At 40.7% G+C, this 24,458-nt stretch overlaps 1 protein-coding gene across 1 annotated transcript in view; it reads right to left on the reverse strand.

The window, feature by feature from the left end:
• b4galnt4a (beta-1,4-N-acetyl-galactosaminyl transferase 4a) overlaps positions 1–24,458 on the reverse strand; it is a 431,216-nt gene that overhangs the window by 265,862 nt on the left and 140,896 nt on the right. Inside the window, exon 2 of the mRNA XM_023984701.2 lies at positions 21,635–21,747. Coding sequence (XP_023840469.1) covers positions 21,635–21,747 — 113 coding nt within the window. The remainder of the gene's footprint in view (positions 1–21,634; positions 21,748–24,458) is intronic.

Raw genomic sequence — 24,458 nt, forward strand, 5'->3', positions numbered from 1 at the left:
ACTAACACCTCCATAAACCAGAGGTAGGAAGACCCAGCGGTACAATAACTCTACGGGTACAGCCTTGTACTTTTTTAAACAAGGCCAGTATGCTACAAAATCACTGTTATACTGAATCTAAATCACAGATGTCTAGATGGACCCTGAGCCCTATTTTGGTTGCATGGCTGAAGGAACACTTGAGGAAAGTCCCATTTTAAATAAATGTTATATGATTTAGCCACAATGGGGGAATGGACTGGCCATAATAGCTTCTAGCCTTGCCTTGGCAACTAAACAAGTGCTTCACTTCAAATCACAGAAGACTGAACAAACCCAGAGCCCCTAAATGGGCTTGATGACACACTTGTGGAAAATGGCACAAAGCAAACCCTGTGTCACGCACACACTGAAGGCTAGGCTACGTACTGTAGAACCTCTGTGCCAAATGCCTCATGGGAACTCGACTTCCACTTGACCAACAAGCCAATCAGCTGATCGATAACAAAACCCAGCTCTATATGGAGGCACTTGTTCATTCATTCCTTTCATTCAGACGTTTAGGTCAAGTTTAGGCCACCACTGTAATAGCTCTACATAAATAAACCAATAAGACATTAATACATCCACAAACACTAACATTTCATTAGTTTGTGGGAAAGGTGTAGGAACATAAGTTAGCGATTGTCCTGGGGGGGTAGGAACAAAAGTAAGCTGATGTTRTTGTTTTCTTGTGTTAGGTTTGTGTTGAATCACCTAGTGAATTACAAAGTGTAACTGTGTACTGTATTCTATTATATTCTATCACAGATTAAAGGACCGTAGGACCCAGATCTCCACATCAATGTCCAGTCAGTCTATTCCGTCTGCGTTCTGTCTGGGAACCATACGTTTATTTACGAGCCGCTCCATCCTCTCTGTTATCCATCACGCCAAGGATGGGCGCTGGATGTGGCGGGCTCCGCCCCCTTCTCCCATAAAGCATCTGGCAAGGCCTCGACGGCCATATTTACTGCTCTGAAAGCAATCGGAAGGTTAACAATGAGGCTGACTGCTTGGCTTTACGAGCGGCTGTAATCCCGCCAGTATGATTAAAATCGGCTTCAAAACGGGAGCGTGTTGTAAATCTGTGGCTCGCCGTGACCTTATTTACTGGGGCCTCTCTGTGTCATTATGCCGCCCCGTTGCCATTATTAGAGCGTTGTGCTGCGTTCCAATAGTCTTGAGAGGCTTCCTCTCTTTGTTTCCTTTCCTTCCTCTATTTATCTCGCTTATACACTTCCTCTAGTCTTCTGCCTCTTAAAAACAGTGTTACCTGTGTCTGAAAGTGAGGACATTGGGCTCGATATCTAAATCAGGTAGGTGGAAAGGAGACGTGTATTTAGTGAAGTACAGTAGGGTGAGAGGAGGTGTTACTGTACTTCTAAAAGAGGTAGGGCTAGAGGGTGGACAGGTGGTGCTACCTGTATCTAATGGAGGTGTAAATAGGGTGAGAGAATGGGATCAATTATGTTAACTGTGAACGGGAGAGTTAGGGTCAGAGAAAGGACATTAGGCTACATGCCTAAGGGAGGGGCGAGGATATGAGGGCTGGTGTTACCCATGTATAATGGAGGTAAGGAGGTGAGAACAGAGAAAGACTAGTGGAGGGAGGGTGAACGAAAGGACAAATGCTGTTACCTCTGTCTTGAAATGGTAGAGAGGGTGGATGGAAGTTGAGAGGGTGGATGGAAGGCGTTACCTATGTCTAAGTAAGAGGGTGAGAGTATGGACATAAGCTTTTACTAATTCTGCATCCCAATGGACATTAGCTTTTACTAAGGGTCGCATCCCAAATGGCACCCTACTCCCTATTTAATGCACTACTTTGAAACAAGCCCCACAGGGCTCTGTTGTGCACTATGTAGGGAATAGGGTACCATTTGGGATGCAGATAAAAGACCCACGCTAAAGTGCTCTCCTGTTCTAAAAGATTTTACTTGTGTTTAGAGGAGAGAGTGAAGAGGAGAGGGGAGAGGGGGGAGAAAAGAGGGAGAGAAGAAGAAGGGATGTTCCTTTGAGTAATTTCTGTAGCACAAATAATCACACACTTCTCTACTTCTATCACACGCCTGAGAACCTGGGAAATGGGTCGTCCTCCTCCACCGCGAGAAAATGCACCTTTATCTCCCTCCTAAAATCATAGCTAAGGTTTTAACGGCTTTGCATTTCCTCAAACCCAGAGTGTAACTGGAAAAATTACAATTTACAACTAGGGTATCTGACCATCTCCCTTGTTGCAATTAAATTCCATCCACAGGAGTGACTTTACTATCCCCCTGACCCTTTCACCCCTTCCTAGGGACTTTCCAGGTGTCCCTAACTGACACATTACACTACTTAAAGATCCACTAAGCTGTGTGTGTGTGTTGTGTGTGTGTGTGTGTGAGAGTTTTGTGTGTGTTATGAATATGGATGAGACAAAGTGACTGTGTGCCTTTCTCTCCCAGGGAATGTGGCAGATCTGTCCCATGAGGCTGCACCTCATCACACATACCTGATGAGAGACTGGGGGGAGGAGAGGGATGAGGGGAGAGGACGATGACAGGGGAGGGAGTAGGACATTTTGAGTAAAGGGAAAATGGGAGACAGGCGGTAGGGAAGATTGGGGAGGAGTAAGGAGATGACAGGGAAGGAAGGAAGGGCGTACACTCATATAAAAAAAGGGTTCCAAAACCCTTTGGGTTCCATGTAGAACTCTTGGTGGAAAGGGTTTTACATGGAACCCAATAGGGTTATACCTGGAACCAAAAGGGTTCTATCCGGAACCAAAAAGGGTTCTTCAATGGTTTCTCCTATGCCAGCCGAAGAACCCTTTTAGGTTCTAGATAGCACCCTTTTCTCCTAATTGTGTAGGACAGGCAAAGTAAAGGGCAGAGGCGAAATATAGACAAAGGAAAGAGAGAGAGGAAATTAGAAAAGGAGAAGAGTGGGAAAAAAAGAGGGCCTGTCCTCCATTTGCCTAATCAGGTAGCGCTGAACCAACTGGTGAAGGTGAGAGAGGAACAAGCTGCTTAGGGCTGCTTAAATTAAAAAAGGAGAAGCAGAGAGAGAGAGAGCGAGAGAGAGAGTGAGAGAGGCAGCGAGAGAGAGAGAGAGCGAGAGAGAGAGACAGCGAGAGAGAGAGAGAGAGCGAGAGAGAGAGAGAGCGAGAGAGAGAGAGAGAGAGAGACGAGAGAGAGAGAAGAGAGAGAGAGAGAAGAAGAGAGAGACAGCAGAGAGAGAGAGAGAGGAGAGGACAGCGAGAGAGAGAGACAGCGAGAGAGAGATTCCAAGATCTCTCTTGTATTTTCCTACTAGCACTGACTTTGCTGATAAATACTTTGTTGAGGGAAAATGTACTTGATACTATTAAAGGGTTGTTGTCTCATCTAGCGATCGTAAGATGAATGTACTAATTGTAAGTTGCTCTGGATAAGTGTGTTTGCTAAACGACAAAAAATGTTCAATGCTAATGAAGACAACAGGAGGTCATGGTATGAGACTGGGGAAACAAAGAGGTGATTGAGAGGGACTGGGAAAAAAGAGAAACAAATTAGAAAGAGAGAAAGTTAATAGGTGTGTGTGTCAATTCATGACTTTCTGTCTGCTGACCTTAGCTCAGGGCCACGTACATGCCTAAAACATGGCTAACATGTCCCCGTGTTAGTCATGACCTTTACGGGTGACAAGTTAAGTGTGCAAGATTGAAGCGATCTAGCCCAAAAAACAACTGAAACATGAATAGTAATAGTAACAGTAATGTAAAACAAGTTTGGAATACCGCAGCACTCATTTGTGTTGTGTGCATCACATATGCATGCTGTTTACTACAGATGTGCAGAAGTTATAACTGGACTTTTTAAGAAATGACTTTTCTATTAAATGACTTTTCTACGGCCCATGGGAAGGCACTGATCCCTCTCAAACCAAAATAATACCTATAAAAATGAATTGGTCACCATAGTGCCAATAGGAATGTACGGTTTCGACAAACGTACATTGGGATGGTAAGAGAGGTGGTAGGAAGGAAAAGGCATCAGCCATTCTCCAACCAACCTGGACTAGACGTGACATAGGAAACAAACATCTGGGACACTCAAATTAGTATGATATGTTGTGTTTGGTATGGTATGGTATGTATTAGTTTGTGGATGTCCATCATCCATTTCATATGATATGTTACAAATTACAATTGACTAATAAAATAATATCAACATTAAATCTGTATCGCGTTTTTCATTTGTGTTATCGCAAAACTCTACATTGGCAAAAACATATACAGTGCATTCGGAAAGTATTCCGACTTTTTTCACATTTTGTTACATTCCCACAGCATGATGGTGCCACCACCATGATTCACCTTAGGCTTGACTGTCAATGGTAGAGCAGATGACCTGCTTGGATGTCCCAATAAGCATAGCCTCAGTCTTGCTGCTGTTCAGCTGAAGGAAGTTTGCTTTCATCCATGCCCTGATGTCATCTAGGCAGCTGTCAAGTTTTGCTAGCGCTGATAGGGGGCAGCATTCAGAATTTTGGATGAAAAGCATGCCCAAATTAAACTGCCTGCTTCTCGGGCCCAGAATATATGATATGCATATAAACTGGTAGATTTGGATAGAAAACACTCTAACGTTTCCAAAACTGTTAAAATAGTGTCTGTGAGTATAACATAACTGATTTGTCAGGCGAAAACCTGAGAAAAATTCATTCGGGAAGTAGTTTCTTTTTTGGTTTTGTAGTTTTCTATTCAATGCCATTACAGTATCCATTGACTTAGGACTCAAATTGCAGTTCCTATGCCTTCCACTAGATGTCAACAGTCTTTAGAAATTGTTTCAGGCTTGTATTCTGAAAAATTAGGAGGTAAGAGCAGTCTGAATGTGTCACAGAGCTTTTTCATGGACGAGACCGAGAGAGTGCCTTTCTTGTTTACCTTTGATGACGTTATTGTCCGGTTGAAATATTATCGATTATTTAGGCTAAAAACAACCTGAGGATTGAATATGAACATCGTTTGACATGTTTCTATGAACTTTACGGATACAATTTGGATTTTTTGTCTGCCTGTTTTGACTGCATTTGAGCCTGTGGYTTACTGAAGAAAACGTGCAAACAAAACTGAGGTTTTTAGATATAAAGAGACTTTATCAAACAAAAGGAACATTTATTGAGTAAATGAATGTCTGCTGAGTGCAACCATATGAAGATCATCAAATGTAAGGGATTCATTTTCTCCATTTCTGACTTGTGTAACTCTTCTACTTGGCTGGTTACTGTTTGTAATGATTTGTCTGCTGGGCTATGTTCTCAAATAATTGTAAGGTATGCTTTCGCCGTAAAGTAGTTTTTTWAAATCTGACACCGTGGTTGGATTCACAAGAAGTTAATCTTTAAACCTATGTAAAATATGTTTTGTTTTCTGAATTTTTATAATGAGTATTTCTGTATTTGAATTTGGCGCCCAGCAGTTTCACTGGCTGTTGAAGAGGTGGGACGCTAACGTCTCACGTACCCAAGAGAGGTTAATATATACTTGGGTATTGCCAGCGCAGCAGTGGAAGTTGATGTTATAGTCTCTGAGGATTTGGCCGAGAGGGAGCATGTAGATTAGGAACATAATAGGGCCCAACACTGACCCCTGTGGGACACTGCATGTGATTGTAGACTCCTCTGATCTTGACGCTCCAATCGTGATGTACTGCTTCCTATTGGAGAGGTAGGAGTAGAACCAGTTGAGAGCAGTTCCAGAAACTGCAATGTGCTCTCTGAGATGCCTCAGGAGGATGTTGTGGTCAACAGTTTCAAAAGCAGCACTGAGATCTAGGAGGAGGAGGAGGTTAGGTGATCCAGATTCTGCAGTCATTAGTAGGTCATTGGTAACTTTCCCACGAGCCGTTTCAGCGCTGTGCAAGGGCCGGAAGCCAGACTGAAAAACGTTGTACAGCTGATTGAAGCTGGTTTTTGTATGATAAGATATGCTACGAATTACAATTTTTATGATATTTTATGAATTGCAATTCGTACAATATGTTACGAATTTTTAAAACGTATAATATGTAACGAATTCCAATTTGTTGTTGTTAATGTTAGTTAGGTGGCTTGATGGCTAACGCTAACATCAGCTAGGTGGCTATGGGCTGGGGTTAGGGGTTAAGGTTTGGGTTAGGAGTTAGGTTAAAGGGTTAAGGTTAGGGGAAGGGTTAGCTAACATGCTAGGTAGTTGCAATGTAGCTAAAAAGTAGTAAGTACTTTCAAAGTTGCTACGTTCATGTTATGCGTCCAGCCATCCACCCTAACCAACCACCCTCCTTTCATATTTGCCTCATGTAATCTTCTGTCTTATGTAACCCTAACAAACGTAACATATCATACTGATTTGGGAGTCCTGGATTTTTTACTATGTTACGTCTAGCCTATGAGACCAGTGTGCACCAACTAAAAAGAATGCTGGGTTAACTTGTGTCATTAGGAATCCACTGGTTACTCAAACCAATTGGAATGTCCTTTCCTAAAAACAATGTCCCTTGGAATGCGTCAGACGCTCCTCCAACCAATCGGAATGTCCGATCGGAATATCTGTCCTTAGAAAGTGTCCACTGGTATGCACAGTTTAATCGACCCCTCCAATGAATTGAAATCAGTTCTTGAGAAGAATCCTTTGGAATGCATGAGCCACTCTCTAACCAACATACTCATGACAGTGTCGACTCATCACTGTGTGTTGCCTTCAAGTGCAGTCAGAAATGTGGGAATTCAGGTTCAGAAATAACCGCCTGCATGACCCTCCGAGTCAGAATTACGAGTGGGGAAATCTGATTTCATGTTCGTCACTGACCCATCACTGTTTCAAACAAAGTACATTTTTGACAATATCACATTTTTACAATGTGGGTAATGTAGCTAGTTAGAACATCTTGCCGATATTAGCAAGCTAGCTAACTTTGTTTTTAGCAATGTTAGCTAGCTCACCCAGCTAGCTAAATCCTCATTGGTTGAAGAATCATTCCAACTTCAAAAGCACAATTATGTTGTATTTACGACTTCACAAATGAGAAATACAATATTCCTAGGAGCATTTGTAGGCAGCATAAGCCTCCCCGCTATTCTATTGTTATATTAGAAGACTCAATTTAAAAAAAGTCTGGATCTGGATCATTGCACACATTGGTAAAGGTAAGGATGAAGCGTTCCTCCTTTCTTATGGCTTTTCTTAAGTGTGTCAGAATAAATTACAGGTTGTTTCCCCTGTTATTGATTGCATATTGTTGTCTTGTTCACTTGATTGAATAAGAAACTTAGAAGAGGGAGGTAACAAAAGTTCATCAGTGTGCATGTGTGTGTGTGCTTTCCTCAGAAACACACACACGCACACACACACACACACACAAACACGCACGCACTAACGCAGGCACAAACACACACACTTACACACACACGCACGCACTAACGCAGGCACAAACACACACACTTACAAACACACGCACGCACTAACGCAGGCACAAACACACGCACGCACCGAGACGAAGTGTAGCGAGAACAAAGAGCTGGTAAATGGGTGTGTTAATAATAGATGGGAGAGATGAGCCGGCAGTTGTTCAGCAGAGCTGGAGTCCTAAGGGTAAACCTCGCTGACGCACAGCACACATGCACACGCACGCACGTACACACACATCCCTCCTAGTTAAATGTGACTGCTTCTCCCACACACACAAGCACTCACTTACGCATGCACACCATACCGCGCGCACACGCACACACACGCACACACACACACAGTATATAGACATACACACACTCACACGCACAGACACATCCCCCCACGGAGTACATAATGCCTCCTACATGTGCACTCTTAATCGTGATGTCTCCAAATAGAACAGAGTAATATACAGTAAAGTGCATGAATCAGAATGACCTTTGTCCTCTTGCAATGGAAGACGTACACAATAATAAATCATTGCTGTTGGTTGGGTGTAATGCACTCTACACGGGGAACATTGCTTTTATGTCTCAGCTGGTTATGGCGTTTTTACTCATCTAAATTCATGTGGTACAGTGCACTTAAATGCATTCGACCCATACAGTATATACAGCACATGCTGTAAAGTATGTTAAGTACAGTAGTGAAGCATGTCTTCAGGTAAAGCGTGCTGTGTGAGTCATGTGCTGAAAACTCTACTTGATTGGAACATAGAAGAACAGCATAAAACAAATTGTCAGGTTTAGAACTCTTAGAGGAAAAACCTTCCACTCCTCCAGTCCTTATCACTTCAAGCGTATTTCCTAAAGCGTTGAGTTAAATTGATTTTAGGAAGTGTGAGTATAATCTCCTCTCTCCTTACTACAGTCCCTCAGTCACTATTCCCCTGTGCTAGACGTGGGCCCAGGCGTTAAATGGCATAATTTCCACTACTATTTAAACAATGTGCCCTAGCTAATGAACTGTTCCCACTGGTGTGATACCTCAGTATATGACTAAAATGGTATGTGATCTCCATTTGTGACTTCTGTCTGTGACCCTAGTAGTATGTGACTTTGTCAGTGACCTCAGTAGTCTGTGACTAACACATTTTGACATGTGTCTGCAACTTCAGGTATGTGATGTGGCAGTCTGTGACTTATGTCAGACTTCAGTAGTCTAGGACTTCCGTCATCGGTGACCTCCGTCTCTGAATTCCGTCTGTGACTCCTGTAGTGTGTGACTTCCATTTATGACTTATGTCTATGACTTCAGAAGTCTGACTTTTATCTATGGATTATGTCTGTGACGCCAGATGTCAATTATAAGCCYGGGTCAAGAGATGTATCGCAATGCTGTAACGTACGATATTTATTGATTACAGTGAATGAACATTAATACAGTGCAGTGTTTCCCTAATGGAAGCTCAGAAACATTGGCTTTCAAGGACAAGGTCGAAGCACAAAATTGTTCGTGAGCTACTCACCAACTAAAGACACTACCAAGAACCAATCTCGGATATCTACTCAGAGCAGATAGAAGCATAGTTAAGTGATCATGCCCGAGAAGCCGGTGTATGGAGGATGCATTGGAACGGGTGGCAAACCGTGCCAATATGCCCTCCAAAAGTCAGCTTCGAGGTCATTGTCACTTGTACTCAACGGGTTACAAACATATTCAAATCACTTACATATTTTGATGAAAAATGTCATTTTGATTTTGACACAAGTCTAAGGTTGCTACCTAAGCCGGCTACTCGATCGTTCTATCGGTTCGGTTGCCAGAGAGGTGACACAGTTGTTAAGTCTTTTTGTTCCGTATCTATGGACGCGACCCAATCGTTCGTTCTAAATGTTCCAATGCCATACTGGCTGTCAACATTCTTATCCCTTGCTTGCTAGCTAGCCAACTACGGTTAACTTACTGTACAGTCACTTCAAACAGTGCAGCCAGAATAACAGCAAAGTAGCTGCATTTGCATTTGTTTACGCTGTTTTCCAGTGACATTTATTTAGATACATCCATAACAATGTGCTAATGATGCTCGATTTCGCCTGGCATAGACAATGTGCCCTCTCGTTAGGACACTGTTGTTCAGAGGAGCTAGCCAACAACACAGCTAACACAATCACTTCAAACTGAAGCTGGAAAGAGAACAAACTAGCTGCATTTTGTTTCGTTGTATATGTTTTCTATTGACATTTATTTGTATATATCCATAAAAATCATACCAGCTGATTCATGATTTCGACTGGCTGAGGAAAACTGCCTGTCTGTCTATTTCGGACTCCCAACACATTCATTATTATGGGACAGTTGGAGATCGGATCAAATTTCAATACTGAAACTGTTTATACAAATATCCGCTGTTGAAAACCAAATGCTAGTCTTAAAGAAATGGGAGATAATGCTTTTTATGGTGGAGATCAAGTTTATAAATTGAATGGCTGGGCTGATGAGACAGTGGACAGTGCAGTCAGATGGAACAGAGTAAATAGGCTTTTTAACACCATATATTTTCTTCACTATATACATAGACATGGAATCGCTGGTCACTTTAATAATGGAACACTAGTCACTTTAATAATGTTTACATACTGCTTTACTCATCTCATATGTAAATACTGTATTCTATTCTACTGTATTTTAGTCAATGCCGCACCYACATTGGTCATCCTAATATTTATATTTTTCCTAATTCCATTCTTTTACTTTAAGATTTGTGCATTGTTGTGAACTGTTAGATACTACTGCACTGTTGGAGCTAGGAACACAAGCATTTCACCACACCCGCAATAACATCTGATCAATATGTGTATGTGACCGATAATATTTGATTTGATTTGATTTAGCCAGTGGTAACTTGTGAAATAGACACTGGGCTGGAATGCGGTTTTAACCCGTCAGCATTCAGGATTGGACCCACCCATTGTACAAAGAGTATTATTCCACTGCCACTCATCACATATAGCATATGTGCTGTTGATTGCGTCATAGTCTGGTTCATAATACAGTGGCTAAATTCCGGAAACTATTCCCTCCTGATTCTAGGAACACTCCAACAAAGATTTATGAGAACCAGGGAACTTTTGGAAAATAAACAAACATTCAGAATCACCCTTTTACATCTCTTCCCGGATCTCTTTTTTATCATGGCAAAAGACTGAAGCCCCCCTCCACTTGGTGGTAAGTCAAAATAATGAAGTGGTTATCGGAAGGTGCACAGAGAACAGAGCGGCACTGTTTCACGACAATTATGATCTTGACTCGTGATTGCGGCATGGAGGTCCTGATGAGTTTCCCTGCACTTGGGTGAACAGCAAACTTCAGGAGAGCATTAGCTAGAGATGAACACGAAAAGGGGAGGGAGAGAGAGAGAGAGAAGAGAGACGAGAGAGCGGTGAGATGTGGAGCGGCGCCTTCCCAGGTGGCATAGAGGTTTTATGACACGTCCGATTGCCTGAGAGCGATGAGGAGAGAGGTCGGGATAGGGAGAAAGGAAACATTTTCAGACAGATGGAAAATATGAGTGAGGGAAAAGCAGTTGAGCAGACTCCGCTCTTTCTGAGAGGTAGCCGAGGTGTGTTAGACATTAGAACGTTCACTCAAGACGGTGGTGATGACACCATCATTATCATCATCATCCACCATCATCATCATTGACCATAATCATTCCTGTACAATTCTGATGGAGAGGGAGAGGCAGAGAAGGAGAGGGAGAGGAGAAGAGGTTAGAGAGGATTTGAGAGGAGAGAGAGAGCTGCATTTCCAATTACACTGTTAGAAATACTCAGACCTAAGATAATCTTTCTTTCACAAAATTAGCATTCATTACAAAGAATTTGAAACTATAAAATTTGAAGAAATAAACAAATATTTATTGGGTGAAAAACCTAAATGTGCAGTTTTGGCAGCCAAATATGTGGCCACAACCTGAGGGACAGCCAGTGAAAAATAAAATGCAACAGTAGTATGTAATATTGTTTTGTTTTGGCTTTCATACCAAGCCATGTGGCTTCTCAGTCATGTTAAAAGTATCCTGCTACTATTACTTTCATTCATTACTATTCTCCTTACTATTGTTGTTGTAATTTCTGTTAATGTTAATATCATTACCACTACTACTATTATTATTATTATTATGATTATTACTGTTAGATCAATCATTGTTGTTATATGTGTACTTTGAAAATAAATGAATTTAACCTGCATATGTCAATAAAGTGTATTGGATCGAAAAAATGAATAATTGAGAAAGAGAGAGAGAGAGAGAAAGAAAGAAGTGGAGGGGAGAGAGAAAGAAAGAAGGAGAGGGAGAGACAGAAGGGGAGATGGAGAGAGAGGGAGTGAGAAAGAGCTGATGTATGGTAGGTGTGGTACTTGATACAAGAGAGCTCTCAGAGGTGGTTAAAGTCTAGTACCTCTGTATGGAGCCTAAGGCTATAGAGGCACATCAGTCAGTCTCTCCACTGCGCTAATGAGCTCTACCTGCCCCGAGTGAGAAACCTGAGAGGAGCATAGATACCCAAAGGGAGGTGTAGGCTGTGTGCTTCATCACAGACTCATGATTTAACGTGTATGGTATGTAATCCACCACAGCATCATCCTGCATTAATACCCTTCAAAGACAGAGAGAGAAGAGAGAAGAGGGAAGAGGGAAGAGAGAAGAGAGAAGAGAGAAGGGGAAGAGGGAAGAGGAGAGAAGAGACAGAGACGGAGAGAGAGAGAGGAAGGGAGTGGGAAGAGAGAAGAGAAAGGAGCGAGAACAGAAAGAAAAAAAAGAAGGAAAAAAGACGTGTACGCAATACGAAACCGGTCTATAGGGGCAGAGAGACAGAGAAGAGAACAGAGACAGAGAACCAAAACATATCGAGAGTATCACGACAAAGAGGAGGTGGCAGGGTAGCGAAAACTAAACGCTGACTATAGTAGGGTAATTTGATTTTAGAAAATGGGGAGAAAAAAAAGGGGTGAAAAAAAAAACGGGAAAGGAAAGGGAAAAAAAAAAAAAAAAAAAAAAAAGGGGGAAAAAAAAAGGGGGGGTGAAGAACGGAAAAAAAAAGGGAAAGGGTGGCGTGTCGTTGGGAGTGGCGAGTGGGGGTCGGGGGGGGGTGGGGGGGGGGGGGAAAATGGAGAAAAGGGGGAAAAAAAAGGGAAAAAAAGGGAAAAGGGGGGGGGGGGAACAAGAAAAAAAAAAAAAAAGAAGAACAAAGGAGGGGGGGGAAAAAAAAAAAAAAAAAGAATCTGGGAAGGGGGAAGGGAAATGGGGGGAACAAAAAAAAGAAAAGGAGAGAAGAGGAAGGGGAAGAGAGAGAGAGAGAGAGAGAGAGAGAGAGAGAAGAGAGAGAAGAGAGAGAGAGAGAGAGAGAGAGAGAGAGAGAGAGAGGAGAAGAGAGAGAGAGAGAGAGAACAGCGAGAGAGACAGAGAGAGAGAGAGACAGAGAGAGAGACAGCGAGAGAGACAGAGAGAGAAGAGGGCAGATGGAAGAGAGAAGAGAGAGAGAGAGACAGAGAGAAAGACAGAGAGAAGAGAGAAGAGAGAGACAGAGAGAGAGAGACAGAGACAGAGACAGAGTTTTTTTTTTTGATCATTTAAAAAAAGGTACATATAAAAAAGAATGCAATTGATTAAGAATCATTGAGGATAATCACAAAAAACTATGCAACTCATTTCCATTGTGATCCTTATATGATCCTTAAATAACATTGGCAAGTTTGGCATATGAGTCTTTCTATAAACTAGGGTACCAGTGAGGGTTTCCTACACTGGACAACTTGTTATAGCTGTTAATAAATCATTGATAATAATCAGCAAATTTGTATCATTATGTCAGTAATGATATTGATACAGTGCCTTCACAGGGTATTGATTTTTCCACATTTTGTTGTGTTACAGCCAGAATTTAAAATGTATTAAATTGAGATTTTATGTCACTGATCTACACACAATAACCCATAATGTCAAAGTGGAATTTTGTTTTTAGAAATGTTTACAAATTAATAAAAAATGTAAAGCTGAATTGACAACGGAAGTTTTCCTATGGTTCACAAGGCATATATTGGTAGATGGGTAAAAAAACAAACAGACATTGAATATACCTTTGATCATGGTGCAGTTATTAATGTTACACTTTGGATGGTGTGTCAATACACCTAGTCACGACAAAGATATAGGTGCCCTTCCTGAATAAGTTGTCGGAGAGGAAGGAAACCGATCAGGGATTTCACCATGAGGCCAATGGTGATTTTAAAAGAGTCACAGAATTTAATGGATGTGATAGGATATAACTGAGGATGGATCAACAACGTTGTAGTTACTCAGAAATACTAACATAAATGACAAGAAGGAAGCCTGTGCATAATACAAAAATATTCCAAAATTTGCATCAGTTTGCAATAAAACACTAAAGCATTACTGTAAAAAAATGTGGCAACGAAATTACCTTTTTTTTCTGAATACAAAGTGTTTGGGGAAAATCKAACCAACACGTCACCAAGTACCACTCTTCTTCATATTTTCAGGAATGGTGATGGCTGCATCATGTTATGGTTAAGGACAAGGGAGATTTTTTTAGGATAAAAATAAACGGAATAGATGGTTCAGTTTGCTTTCAACAGACACTGAGAGACACATTTACCTTTCAGCAGGACAATAACCTAAAACAAGCCAAATATACACTGGAGTTGAAAATGGCCATCTAGCGATGATCAACAACCAACTTGACCGAGCTTGACACATTTTTTAAAGAATAATGGTCAAATATTGTACAATCCTGGTGTGCAAAGCTCTTAGAGACTTAACCAGAAAGACACAGCTGTAATTGCTGCCAAAGGTGATTCTGACATGTATTGACTCATGGGGTTGAATACTTATCTAATCAAAATATATTAGTTTATTTTCCATTTAATGAAAAAAATATGTATAATTTTTCTTCCACTTTGACGTTACAGACTAAATAATTAAATCCACTTTAATCCCACTCTGTAACAACAGAATGTGGAAAAAGTCAAGGGGTGTGAATACTTTATGAAGACAATGTATAAGGGCCATCATCACAGCTATTGTATATTCAATAAAATTCACAAGTTAATTTAAAACATATATTTAAACCTTTTTCAAGGTTGACAGATTTGTCCAAAATCGTGTGACATAAAACATCACTTTTTTGTCCTTGCATTTATGGCAGGGTAAGTCGTTGTTTTATTATATATTAAGCATTAGGCAGTTGAATTAGACATTATACTTGTAAGAACCCTGTAAGAATCCTGGATCAAACTGTCAGACGTTTTTTTTGTATAGAGATCTCAGAAATGCAATGTAACTACGTGTCTCCTTATGTTTTGTGGTGAAACAGTTTAAACGGGCACACAAATCCCCCAAAATGTATGCGATTGCAAAATGTAATGCTTCTAACTGAAAGAGTCACCTTTACATTGATAATTAAAACCTAAATGATCCTGTCATTAACGTAGTTCTTCAATAATTATGCATATTATACTGAACAAAAACATAAACCCAACATGCAACAATTTCAAAGATTTGACAGAGTTACAGATCATAGAAGGAAATCAGTCAATTGAAATTTGGCCCTAATCTATGGATTTCCCCAAAAAAGGGCTTTATTACAGACAGAAATATTCCTCAGCACCCTCTCCCTCCTCAGACAATCCCACAGGTGAAGAGGCCAGATGTGGAGGTCCTGGGGTGGCGTGGTTACAAGTGGTCTGAGATTGTGAGGCCGGTTGGAATATATATATATATGCCAAATTCTATAAAACGAAGTTGGATGTGGCAGAAATMAACACTCAATTATCTGGCAACAGCTCTGTTGGACATTCCTGCAGTCAGCATTTTTTGGGGGACTATCTGTTGTTCCATGTTGTGAATCCGTTACTCAATGCGTTTCTATGGGCTGATAGCAGTAAGGATAAATACAATGTTTCAAATATATACAGTACGAGTCAAAAGTTTGGACACACCTACTCATTCAAGGGTTTATCTTTAGTTTGACTATTTTCTACATTGTAGAATAACATTGAAGACATCAACACTATGAAATAACACATTTGGAATCATGTAGTAACCAAAAAAGTGTTAAATGAAAATATATTTTTGATTTTAGATTCTTCAAAGAAGCCACCCTTTGCCTTGATGACAGCTTTGTACACTCTTGGCATTCTCTTAGGTAAATGTGATATTTCAGTTGTTGTTTTCTAAAATGCATTTTCCCAAAAATTCTAAATACCTGTTCTTGCTTTGTCGTTATGGGATATTGTGTGTAGATTGATGAGGGGGGAAAACTATTTAATCAATTTTAGAACAAGACTGTAACATAACAAAATGTGGAAAAAGTGAAGGGGTCTGAATACTTTCTGAATGCTCTGTATCTGTATTCCCAGTCATGTGAAATCCATAGATTAGGGCCTAATGAATTTATTTCAAATGACGTATTTCCTTATATGAACTGTAACTCAGTAAAATCTTTGAAATTGTTGAATGTTGCGTTTATATTTTTGTTCGGGTATAATATTTTTMGGCAGTTTATTGAAAATGAAATATTGACATATCTCATTTAGATAAGCATTTACACCCCTGAGCCAATACATGTTAGTATTCATAACCCTTGAGGTATTCCACATTTTGTAGTGTTACAGCCTGAATTCAAAATGGATTACATTTGAGTTTTCTTCTCTCACACGTCTACACACAAAGCTAACAAGGACAAAGTGAAAACGTGTTTGCCATTTTAATTTTTTTTATTTACGGAAAATGAAATACAGATACATCTAATTTACATAAGCATTAACACCCCTGAGTTAATACTTTGTGGAATCACCTTTGGCAGCAATTTCAGTGTTGAGTCTTTCTMGGTAAATCTCTAAAAGCTTTGCACACCTGGATTGTACAATATTTGCCCGTTATTATTTTCAAAACTCTTCAAGTTATATCATATTGGTTGTTGATCATTGTTCGACAAACATTTTAAAGTCTTGCCATAGATTTTCACGCTGATTTAAGTCAAAACTATACCTCGGGCACTCAGGAACTTTCAGTGTCTTTTTGGTAAGCATCTCCACTATAGATTTGGCCTGCTGAAAGGTATTTGGTTCAAAGCAAATACCTTTCAGCAGGAAAACTAGGAAAACTAGGAAAAAAATTGAAAACTCTAGGATTCTGCCTGTGATTAGCTCCATTACTTTCCTTTTTTATCCTGAAAAACTCCCAGTCCTTAACTATTACAAGCATACCCACAACATACTGTAATGCAGCCACCACTATGCTTTAAAATATGGTTAGTGGTACTCAGTAATGTGTTGTATTGTATTTGCCCCAAACATAACACTTTGTATTCAGGACATTAAGTTAATTTCTTTGCAGTAGAATCTGTTTTTGAAATTCACTGCTCGACTGAGGGACCTTACAGATAATTGTATGTGTGGGGTACAGAGATAAGGTAGGCATTCAAAAATCATGTTAAACACTATTATTGCACACAGAGTGAGCCCATGCAACTTATTACGTGACTTTTTAAGCACATTTTTACTTATTTAGGCTTGCCATAGCAAAGGGGTTGAATACTTATTGACTCATTGACCACAGCATTCAACACCATAGTACCCCGCCCTGTGTAACTGGGTCCTGGATTGGGGCACCCCCAAGTGGTGAAMGTAGAAAACAACATCTTCACTTCACTGATCCTCAACACTGGGGCCCCACAAGGGTGCGTGCTCAGCCCTCTCCTGTGCTCCCTGTTCACCCATGACTGCGTAGCCCATGCATGCCTTCAACTCAATCATCAAGTTTGCAGACGACACAACAGTAGTAGGCTTGATTACCAACAATGACGAGACAGCCTATAGGGAGGAGGTGAGGGCACTCGGAGTGTGGTGTCAGGAAAACAACCTCACTCAATGTCAACAAAACAAAGGAGATGATCGTGGACTTCAGGAAACAGCAGAGGGAGCACCCCTTAATCCACATCGACGGGACAGCAGTGGAGAAGGTGGACAAACTGAAATGGATCACCCATACAGACAGTGTGGTAGAGAAGGCGCAACAACGCCTCTTCAACCTCAGGAGGCTGAAGAAATTTGGCTTGTCACCTAAAACCCTCACAAACTTTTACAGATGCACAATTGAGAGCATCCTGTCGGGCTGCATCACCGCCTGGAATGGCAACTGCACCACCCATAACCGGAGGGCTCTCCAGAGGGTGGTGCGGTCTTCACAACGCATCACTGAGGGCAAACTATCTGCCCTCCAGGAAAACTACAACACCCAATGTCACAGGAAGGCCAAAAAGATCATAAAGGACAACAACCACCCGAGCCATTGCCTGTTCACCCCGCTACCATCCAGAAGGTGAGGTCAGTACAGGTGCATCAAAGCTGGGACCGAGAGACTGAAAAATAGCTTCTATCTCAAGGCCATCAAACTGTTAAACAGCCATCACTAACACAGTGAGGCTGCTGCCTACATACAGACTTGAAATCATTGGCCACTTTAATAAATGGATCACTAGTCACATTAATAATGCCACTGTTTACATATCTTACATTACTTATCTCATATGTATATACTGTATCTAATACCATCTATTGCATCTTGCCTATGCCACTCGGTCATTGCTCACCCATATATTTATAGACATTTCAGCTGTTCATRTTCAATTAATTTGTAAAAATTCTAAACACATAATTACACTTTGACATTAAGGGGTATTGTGTTTAGGCCAGTGACAAAAACATCTATATTTAATCAATTTACAATTCAGGCTGTAACACAACATAATGTGGAAAAAGTCAAGGGTTGTGAATAGTTTCTGAAGGCACTGTAGGTAGAGTTCTGGGCCAATTTGCATATATTCCTCTAAGTACACATGTGGAACTGCATACAAATCTTTTTTATTTTTCATTCAAACCATTTTGAAATGTTTTCCCCAATGTCACACACCGGCTCCATTATTTATAGACCCATATGTGGTTGGATAAAAAAACAGAAGCTAAAATGGCAAGTCAATTTGGTTTATTTAGTCATATAAAAACACAACAACATATATGTACATGTTATACACAAAGAGATGCTATTTGGTCATCATCAACGGCTAGGAGGGATTGTTCACAGATGCACACTATCTATTAACCAGGCTTTGACCTTCCTCTTAAAGCTACTCAGAGTGGGAATAGTTTTAACAGACAGAGGCAGACCRWTCCAATCTGAGGCTCCTGAATATAAAAAAAGTACCTTTCCCTGTTATGCTTCTAAATCTATGCACACAACCATGTTAGCTATGGAACGTTGTTTGGGTCTTTGCTTGTAAAAAAAAATGTAAGTGTCAAATAACACTATTTAACATCATTTGACGCGTATAATAACACAATTATTTTAAAATGTTGTGTGTGCTGAATTTGCCTCCTCAAGCCAAGCCCCAACACTATGGTTAGTAGCACTGTCAAAGCTGTGATTTTTTAAAATATAATCTGCAAACAAGCACACACACCGGCCACGATGTGTTTACAATACCACGTCGGTCATYAGCCATTATTTGTTCAACCGAATGGTAAAACGTCTGCGTGAGCATTTGAAATGAGCAGGAGCAYAAATGATAGCTAGGTAGTCCAACATTCTCCCCGACATGCAACCATGCCATAGGCAGGGGGGGGAAAGGATTGTAATCCTGTGCTGCTTCTGCCTGATTCATCCTAGCTAGTCAAAAGACACAATAATAATCATGCATTTTGTCTACCTTGACGACAGTTTGGAAACTAGAGGTAAGTGGTCTCCCTACTACGCTGACTTCAGTATGCAGAATGACAGTCACTCACAAAAATCTTTGATATTTTGATTACCTCGTACCCCTGCACATCGACTCGGTACAGGAACCCCTTGTATACAGCCAAGTTATCATTACTCATTGTGTATCTATTATTACTTTTATTATTACGTGTTTTACTTATCTATTATTTATCTATTTTCTACCTCTCTGCATTTAAGATAAGGGKCGTAAGTATTTAATTTCGCTGTTAGCCCACACCTGTTGTAACGAAGCATGTGCCTTGATTTGATACAGGTAGGGGCGGCAGGTAGCCTAGTGGTTAGAGCATTGGGCCAGTAACCGAAAGGTTCCTGGATCGAATCCCCGAGCTGATAAGGTAAAAATCTGTCGTTCTGCCCCTGAACAAGGCAGTTAACCCACTGTTTCCCGGTAGGCAGTCATTGTAAATAAGAATTTGTTCTTAACTGACTTGCCTRGTGAGATAAAATCAATGTTTTTAGCAGCTTTTGGTCGAGCTAGCTTTGGCTTGGTACCTAGCTACCACCAACGCAACTAGCCTGAAAAAAATGACTAGATTGATTTAGCCACTTGTTGGTCTCCTACTGAAATCAAACTTCAGTTCATGACAATAACTATCTAGCTAGCTAGATAATMAACTAAACCATCTAGTGTACACRRCTTCCAGTTTTCCAACTAGTGTACACCCCAAGTAATTAACTGTTGTTTTGGGGCTGTGAGTACCTCTCTTGGTAGCTGTACCCTGATGTCTGAGGACTTACTTTCATTTTGTACCCGAACAGAATTGCTTCTGTTTTGCTGAGGTGCAGAGATAGCTTGTTGTCTATGAGCCATTCATTGATGTTAGTGACTCCTGCACTCTCCGGTGTGTTTTTTTTTTTTGTGAGACAACAGAAGTGCAGAGTCATCTCCATAAAGAAAGAAGTGACATGAGCAAGCATCCTTCATAGCACGCCACAGCTTATGGGTTTAGCCTCTGGAAGGCAAACCATTTACATCAACCACTTGTTCCCGCCCAACAAGTAGGACTTAGCCCATTCAAGAGTGGTACTGCCCAATCCCAGAGCCTCTAGCTTGGCAAGTAGGATGCTACGATTAACTGTATCAAAAGCCTTCTGGAGGTCAAGCAGCACCATTCCACATACGTTACTATTATCAATCTCCTTCCTTATGTGGTCATTTAAGTATAGGGGGCATGAGTCAGTAGAGTATGATTTTCTGAACCCTGACTGGAATTCAAACATMAGATTGTTTGTTTACATACTCAGAGCTGCACATGAACCACTCTCTCCAAGATCTTGGTCATGACACTGAGGATAGAGACTGGCCTGTAGTTCCCAGGGACGGTCTTACTCCCCTTCTGGTGCAAAGGATTGACTGGCCATTTTCATATCCTTCGGAAATGTACCTTGATCGAGAGAGAGGTTATTWAAAAAAATTAAATTAAAAAAAGTTGGTATCCAACTGGTAGTAGTTACAGTCGTMTCTCATCGCTGCAACTCCCGCACAGACTCAGGAGAGGCGAAGGTCGAGAGCCATGCGTCCTCTGAAACACACCTTGTACTTCGATGTGCAGAAGTACAAGGTAATTGAGGTAGATACACTCCCGTTCAAAAGTTTGGYGTCACTTACAAATGTCCTTGTTTTCCATGAAAATGTACATGAAATGAGTTGCAAAATGAATAGGAAATATAGTCAAGACGTTGACACGGTTATAAATAAAGATTTTTTAATTGAAATAATAATTGTGTCCTTCAAACTTTGCTTTCGTCAAAGAATCCTCCATTTGCAGCAATTACAGCCTTGCAGACATTTGGCATTCTAGTTGTCAATTTAGTAGTCTTATAGCTTGGTAGAAGCTGTGTGTCAGGCAACAGGTTTTGATGAATAATGCCATCCCTATGTACATGGTGATCTACGATGACAAGGATCTGATGTAATAGTCAGCCTAGAGCTCAGCAATAGGACTTATAGTAAGTATCTTATTCATAAATAACAGACTGCTCACAGGGCATTTGACTACTATTCTAAGACTGAGAGTAAGAGGAATAAGAACAAACAAGAGAAAGAGAGAGGGAGAACGAGAGGAAGGCATGTTGTCCACTATATTTACAGCAAATATTGGGTGCTATAGCTAGCTAGCAAGTTGAAGCTAAGGAGTTAAAATCTGAAATGACAGAAGTGGACGGAAACAGCTACGCGTTGGCCAAAGCCCGTACTCAGTCCCTCTCCTGACAAAGCAAAAAAACAGCTAAACGTACGCAAACATTATGACCCTATGTCACCTCAACAGACTACATATAGTAAATGAGAGCGGTAAATAATATATGATATAGAAAAAAAGGGGAGAGTGAGAGGAGAGAGAGAGTTATGGACTCACCCGAGCATCGTCCTCGTGACTGTCACTGGTGTCCTCTGTCTTGCGGTGGCCGGCTGAGGAGCGAGCGTCCCTCTTGCGGCTGGCGTCTGTCCCCTCCAACTGCCTCTCCCCATCTGGAGGCAACACAGAGACAGCAGGGTCAGAGGGAGAGCCTTTATCATCATCATCATCATCATCATCTTTGGCAGCAACATCATTGTAATTAGTAGTATCATCATGATAATCGTCCTCATCATCGTAATCATCCCCATCATTACATCATCCTCTCTATCGTTAGCATTGCCATTATTATCATTGTCATCATCATCCCCACCACCACCATCATCGCCAGTATAACATTCCTCATCAGTTTTGTCATTATCATTGGTGTCATCCTCATCCTCCTCATCATCACAAGTGGCAAATATAATGTATAAAATATTTGACACAATGAGTGAGAGAGAGAGAGAAACAGCAGCCAGCTGAGGAAGAGAAAGAGAAAGAAGGAGGGAAAGAGAAATAAAGAAATAGGGACAAAAAGAGGGAGAGAAGGAGAGGTTTATCTTGTGAGGAACAGAGAAGGCTGGGCCTCTGTCATGCTGCAGATGAATTATGGGAGCTTTTTGGTGTGATGATGACTGCTGGGTTGGCCAAGGGAGACCAGGATTTAAACCCAGGGCAAGTCCACGGTAACGGAATTATGCCTTGACATCGTTTTCTTTCTTTAAAACGTATGCCAAATAAAACTATTTACTTCAAAGTTTAACTAACCATACTCTATGCACAACTACTACTTTTAACAATTTCCACTAACACTTTTACAAAAAACGTATCTAGTGGAAGAACTGTGCAGATGCAAACTTTGGTGACTGAATTATAGTAAAATCTCCCTCAGGTTTTTATGCGACAATGTTTTCCAAAAACCAAATATCACGTCCGAATTAAGATTCAAAGATGTCTGCAGAAAGAATCGTGTGTCATCTATGACCTGGCACTTTGAGATATGGACATGAATGTCATTCTCCTCATGTTTCACAAGTTTGGACATCACAGTGCAGCACAGCAAAGATCAATAAAGTGCAGTAGAGTAGCGTATAATTCAGTACAATAGAGTACCGTACAATATACTGTACGGTATTGTACTATACTCTACAGTGCTCTACTCACTGCACGGTATTGTAATGTACTGTACTTGGCATTTTATTAGGATCCCCATTAGCTGTTGCGAAAGCAGCAGCTACTCTTCCTGGGGTTCACAAATGAAACATGACATACAGTAATGACATAATACAGAAGATTAATAGACAAGAACAGCTCAAGGACAGAACTACATCAATCTAAAAATGGCTGGTGGTTCGGCAGTTTTTGTGTTAACCAGAACGGTGACTGTAACTGTGCTCCTGGAAACAATTTATTTACGCTTTTTTGCCGACGTTTACTGACACCGGCCATATTCTTTTTACTGTTGTTTTATTTCTTTACCTACCTATTGTTCACCTAATACCTTTTTTGCACTATTGGCTAGAGCCTGTAAGTATGCATTTCACTGTAAGGTCTACACCTGTTGTATTCGGCGCACGTGACAAATAAACTTTGATTTGATTTTAATGGGCAAAAATATGCTTTTCTTTCGAAAACGAGGACATTTCTAAGTGACCCCAAACGTTTGAACGGTAGTGTATGTCTATGATAGGTTCAGATTTGGTCCAGTCCGGTCCGTCTGTGGACGTTAACATCAAGGCCAGAGGTGGACTGYCCAAATTTAAACTACTTTTCAAAGTCCATGGATGTCCAGTGTCGTTCGGTGCTCAGTGGGTGAAGATGCTGGTTACAGCAAATGGAAAGAGAGGGGGCTCATGGGTAGGTGTCAGTAAGAGCTGGGAGAGGTGACAATAACTGGAGAGAGAGAAAGAGTGGGGGGAGGGGGAAGAGGGAGTGTTTTCCAGACTCAGGCTGTTAACACTCTTGGTTTGACCAGCAGACAACAAAATGACAAAGAAAATAGTTATGAGCTGAACATAACAATATGCCAGTGGATGCGAGGACCGTAGCAGGTGACCCAATTGTGGTTTGTGACTATTATGATTTCCCATTTTAGCCATTCAATTTGAGTAATTCTATTTGATTTCTTGTTAATACCATTACCAATTTGGTAACGAAACTACGAGTTTTAATCACTTAATAATCAATAAACAAAATYTATATCAGTAAAATCACTCATTGGTAGGTCTACCATGACTTATTACTTCTATGAATTATTATAAGGCACAAGTCAATATTTCTTAAACTTACAGAAGGTAAAAACTAAATATAAGTGTTGATATTACTTGGCACGGGTCTTTACGTCAACATCATTGTGTCTTGATGCATTTCTGATACCTTTTAAAGGTGCATTATTATTTGTTTGTGTGTGTGTGTGTGTGTGTGTGTGTGTGTGTGTGTGTGTTGTTGTGTGTGTAGTGTGTGTGTGTGTGTGTGTGTGTGTGTGTGTCTGTGTGTGTGTGTGTGTGTGTGTTTTGTGTCCCCAGTGTGTATACACGTGGTGTGTCACCATATCACAGGGGAATCATTATGATTCCATCTCTTCCATTCTTCCTGAAAAAAAAAAAACACCAGACAAAAACAATGGAAGATGGAGTACGGACCCAATTCAATTCCAATCAGTAACAGGGTGTTTTAACACTATATGAAAGCTTTAGTATTTGCGAGTACCAGGTTACTGGACAGGCCTCAATGTGTTCCACTATACTCTTCAGGTGGAGTTCACATAAAATGCCATCATATTCCTATTCAGTTCAATCTCTCTTTTATTTGTATTGCAATAATAGGGTCTTATTCGGGTGCC

The sequence above is a fragment of the Salvelinus sp. IW2-2015 genome, linkage group LG4q.1:29 (genome assembly GCF_002910315.2).
Source record: "Salvelinus sp. IW2-2015 linkage group LG4q.1:29, ASM291031v2, whole genome shotgun sequence".
NCBI lineage: Eukaryota > Metazoa > Chordata > Actinopteri > Salmoniformes > Salmonidae > Salvelinus > Salvelinus sp. IW2-2015.